This window comes from Chrysochloris asiatica, unplaced genomic scaffold (genome assembly GCF_000296735.1).
Source record: "Chrysochloris asiatica unplaced genomic scaffold, ChrAsi1.0 scaffold00176, whole genome shotgun sequence".
In the NCBI taxonomy this organism is placed as follows: Eukaryota; Metazoa; Chordata; class Mammalia; order Afrosoricida; family Chrysochloridae; genus Chrysochloris; species Chrysochloris asiatica.
The window spans coordinates 3156255-3160288 of NW_006408694.1; the positions used below are offsets into that span (position 1 = coordinate 3156255).

The 4034-nt window shown below is 36.9% G+C and overlaps 1 protein-coding gene across 1 annotated transcript in view; it reads left to right on the forward strand.

Annotated features, from left to right (window-relative positions):
- The window catches only part of TCEA1 (transcription elongation factor A (SII), 1), a 107480-nt gene that overhangs the window by 61945 nt on the left and 41501 nt on the right, over positions 1 to 4034 (forward strand). Inside the window, exons 4-5 of the mRNA XM_006871865.1 lie at positions 907 to 919; positions 2605 to 2750. Coding sequence (XP_006871927.1) covers positions 907 to 919; positions 2605 to 2750 — 159 coding nt within the window. The remainder of the gene's footprint in view (positions 1 to 906; positions 920 to 2604; positions 2751 to 4034) is intronic.

Genomic DNA, 4034 nt, shown 5'->3' on the forward strand with positions numbered 1-4034 from the left:
GTATTCCTTTATATGTGGTTCAGAGTTCTGGGACCATCCCCTAAACCTGCTGGTTGGGTATTCTGTATTGTTGTTGGCGGAGCTCTCTGCTGCACATCCACCCGATCCGCCATCTTGTTTGTTCCTCCTCAGAATGATTTTTTTAACAAGCCCTTTAAGTGATCCTGATGCACTCCAAAGTTTTAGAAACACTGGTTTACAGCAGAGGCTTCCAAATTATGTCCCTCAGCTTTTACCTTTTGTATATCCCACTAATGGATTTACATTCATGCATATTAGAACATTGTTGTTGTTGAGTACCATCGAGCAACTTCTGATTCATAGTGACCCTGTATAGGGTTTTAAATTTCACAGGATCAGAAAGCCTCATTTTTCTCCTGTAGAGCTGCTGGAATGCTTGAATTGCAGACCTTTTGGTTCATGATCCAGTGCTTATTGTATGGAGCCACCACACTCTGAATTAGAATTGTTGTTGTTAAGTGCCATCGAGTCGATTCCGACCCATTAAGGCTATCTGTGTTAACTTTTTCTCAGTTGCTGTCATGTCAAGTCAGTTTATTTCTTAGTATTTTATCAAAATTAATAATGTACTTCTTAAATTTTAGTAACACTTATTAATACCATAGGCTCCTGGTGTGGTGCTGTAGGATCAGCACTGGACTGAGACCCACAGGTCGGCAGTTCAAACACACTAGCTGCTCCTTGGAAACCCTATACAGGGTCTCTATGAGTTGAAACCGACTTGACAGCACTTAACAACAACAATTAATACCATACACTCTTATCATATGTGTAAGAGACCTTCAAAAAGTTCATGGAAAAATTCCAGTTATCTTTAAATTCTATTTTCCCACAAACTTTTCGAAGTCCCTTTGTATTTGTTCTAAATATACTTGATGTTTAAAGGAGTAAAACTAAAGTAAGTTAAAGAACAGTTGTTAAAATTTATATAGTTTATCTACCTTTCTATTTTGAAATAATTTTAGACTTTTAGCCAAGTTGCAGTAGTACAGAGAACTCTTATAGCTGTTTATGTATTTGCCCTAATTGTATTTAAGTATATTTACACATATGCATGTATATAAAGTTTATTCTTTAGCTCAAAAGGAGTGAGTTGCAGATGTTGTGCCCCTTTACCCCTAGTACATCATTGTGTTTCTCCTAAGAGGAAGTACATTTTCTTACTTATAACCTTGTAGAATTGTCAGTATCAGGAAATTAACATTCATGCAGTACTTTCTTTGTGATCTGAAACCTTACTCATATTTCATCAGTTGTCCCAATAATGTCCTTTATTGCAAAAGAATAAAAGGTTTTTCCAAAATTGAATTGAGGATCTCTTAGTTGTCATGTATCTGTAGTATTTTTGTCTCTTTTAGTTGTCATGTCTCTTTGTTGTTGTTGTTGATATCTCTTTGTTGTTGTTGTTAGGTGCCGTCGAGTCAGTTCCAACTCATAGCGACCCTATGCACAACAGAATGAAACACTGCCTGATCCTGTACCATCCTCACAATTGTTAAATTTGAGCCCATTGCTGCTGCCACTGTGTCAGTCTATCTCACTGGGGGTCTTCCTCTTTTTCGCTGACCCTCCACTTCTCCAGGGACTGGTTCCTCCTGATAACATGTCCTAAGTATGAAAGACGAAATCTGGCCATCCTGGCTTCTAAGGAACATTCTGGCTGCGCTTCATCCAGCACAGATTTGTTTGTTCTTCTGGCAGTCCCTGGTACTTTTAATATTCTTCTCCAACAACCATAACTCAAATTCATCTGTTCTTCTATGGTCTTCCTTACTCATTTTCCAACTTTCACATGCATATGAGGCTATTAAAAATACTGTGGGTTGGGTCCTGCACACCTTAGTCCTCAAGCTAATATCTTTGCAAGTTATATTTGCAGAGTGAATGATATAATTAGTCTTTGAAAAGTTATATGGCAAATATCTTTAATGTAATGAAATTTTAGTGAAACTAGTTATAGAAAAGTACTTTGAGAGGACCATTTCAGTGAGAACCTAATATAGGAGATTTCTAAAAAGCAGGTGAAATAATTAGACTAACTGAAAAAATATTGCACTGGCCTAATGACCAGATTGAGTTGATGTTTCTGGGGGGAAATTAAGAATTTTTTTAGTTCTCACAACTACTTAATACATAAAACATTTATCCTAAAGGGAGGGGGCATTTTAAATATGGAACTCACTGGCATTTGAAACCAATTGGAACAAGATTTCTTTAATGCATTTTCCCCCTCTGATTTTGGTTGAGAGCTGTCATATTCTTTCACCTTATCCCTTTATCCCTCTCCTCACAACCAAGATCCTTATTTTATTCATTTATTATACTCAACTGTAATTTTTTTTGTATTAAAAATAAAATGTTTAATGTTGAAAAGGAAAATCAAGGTAAAATATATATACTTAGTCATTTAATCTGTATGCAAACTTTTTTTATTCTTTTGATTCACTAAAATACTTTTCATTTCTTAGGCTTTAACTTTTTTTTTTTCAAAGAGTTAGAATAATAGTGCTACTTTAAGAGAATTTTTGCTGATTTCTTTTTGCTCTGTGTGTGTGCACGCGTGCGCATATATGTGTATTTCAGTAGCTCCAGTGGCAACGTAAGCAGCAGAAAGGATGAGACAAATGTTCGAGACACTTATGTTTCATCTTTTCCTCGAGCTCCAAGCACTTCAGATTCTGTACGGCTAAAGTGTAGAGAGATGCTTGCTGCTGCTCTTCGAACAGGAGGTAAGTTTAGTGTCATGGCTTTTTTCCTCAGTACTCTGACTACCTCCGCTGCTATCTGCACCTCAATATTTACTGTCTTGCAAGCATCGTCCACTGCTGCTTAGCTCAGGGAGGAATTGTTGCTATTATGGTCAGTGAAGGAGCTGAAAAAGAGAGATAGTTTGAAAGCTGCTTATTGCTATATAATTCTAAGAAACAGATTCCTTTAATATATGTATGTTTGCCCTGATCATTATAGCTTAAGGAGTCTTGTTGTGGTGCTGTAGGATAAGCACTGAAATGCTAACCAAAAGGTCTGCAATTCAAATCCAACAGCTACTCCTCAGAAACCCCATACAGGGTCGCTATGAGTCAGAACCAATTCAGCAGCACTTAACAACAACATAATAGTTTAAACTGTTTTTCACAAACAGAGTATTATCCCCCCCCCCATATTTAATCTGCAAACTGATTACTTTGCACCCAAATTGAGAGTTAGTGATGCTGCATTTGCATCCTGTTAGTATATGTTTCATGTAAGTTGTGTGTTCTTAATTCCATTTTCTCCATTTATTTGTTAATGGAAAAAAATCTTGATTTATATGCTGGAGTTTAATTTGAGCATATCCAGTTTTACCATGTAAAATTTTGGCTTTATTAGAGTTTCATATGTAGGAATATTTCTCATTTTATGCAAATGCATCCTTTTTCTTTTCCTTTATACTAAACCTATTTTTGATTCGTTTCACCTGTTTTTTTCTCCTCCACTTTTTTTTTACTCTCTCCACTTTGATTTACTTCACTGGCTCTTACAGTTGTTTTTTTCCTTCTATTTCTTTTTGATTTGTTTTTATTTCCTTCTAGCCTTTTGAATGTATTTGTATGAGTCTTCTGAGTGTGCCCCATATATGTGATTGACAGATGAAATGAATGGTTTATTTGCATTGAAGCCTGAGTCACAGGAGACCAGACAGTTCTTTCCATAATTTACTTTCTGCTGGATCAACCAGAATTTATGGAGTTGTGAAATGAGGAATTGCCTGCTAGATCAATATCTCGCTGCTGAGGGATAAGCCGTCACCAGTGAGCAGGAGCATTGGAGAGTAGGTGAATCCAGAGGAGGCTTATGGGTAGTAAAAGGACCAGATTCAAATGAAACTAAATGGATTCTGTATGTAAGGCAAGTGGGGTTGAAGAAATAGGAATGCACTTTGTTGTTGTTGTCAGGTGCCATCGAGTCGGAACCGACTCATAGTGACCCCATGCACAGCAGAACGAAACAATGTCCGATCCTGGGCCAACCTC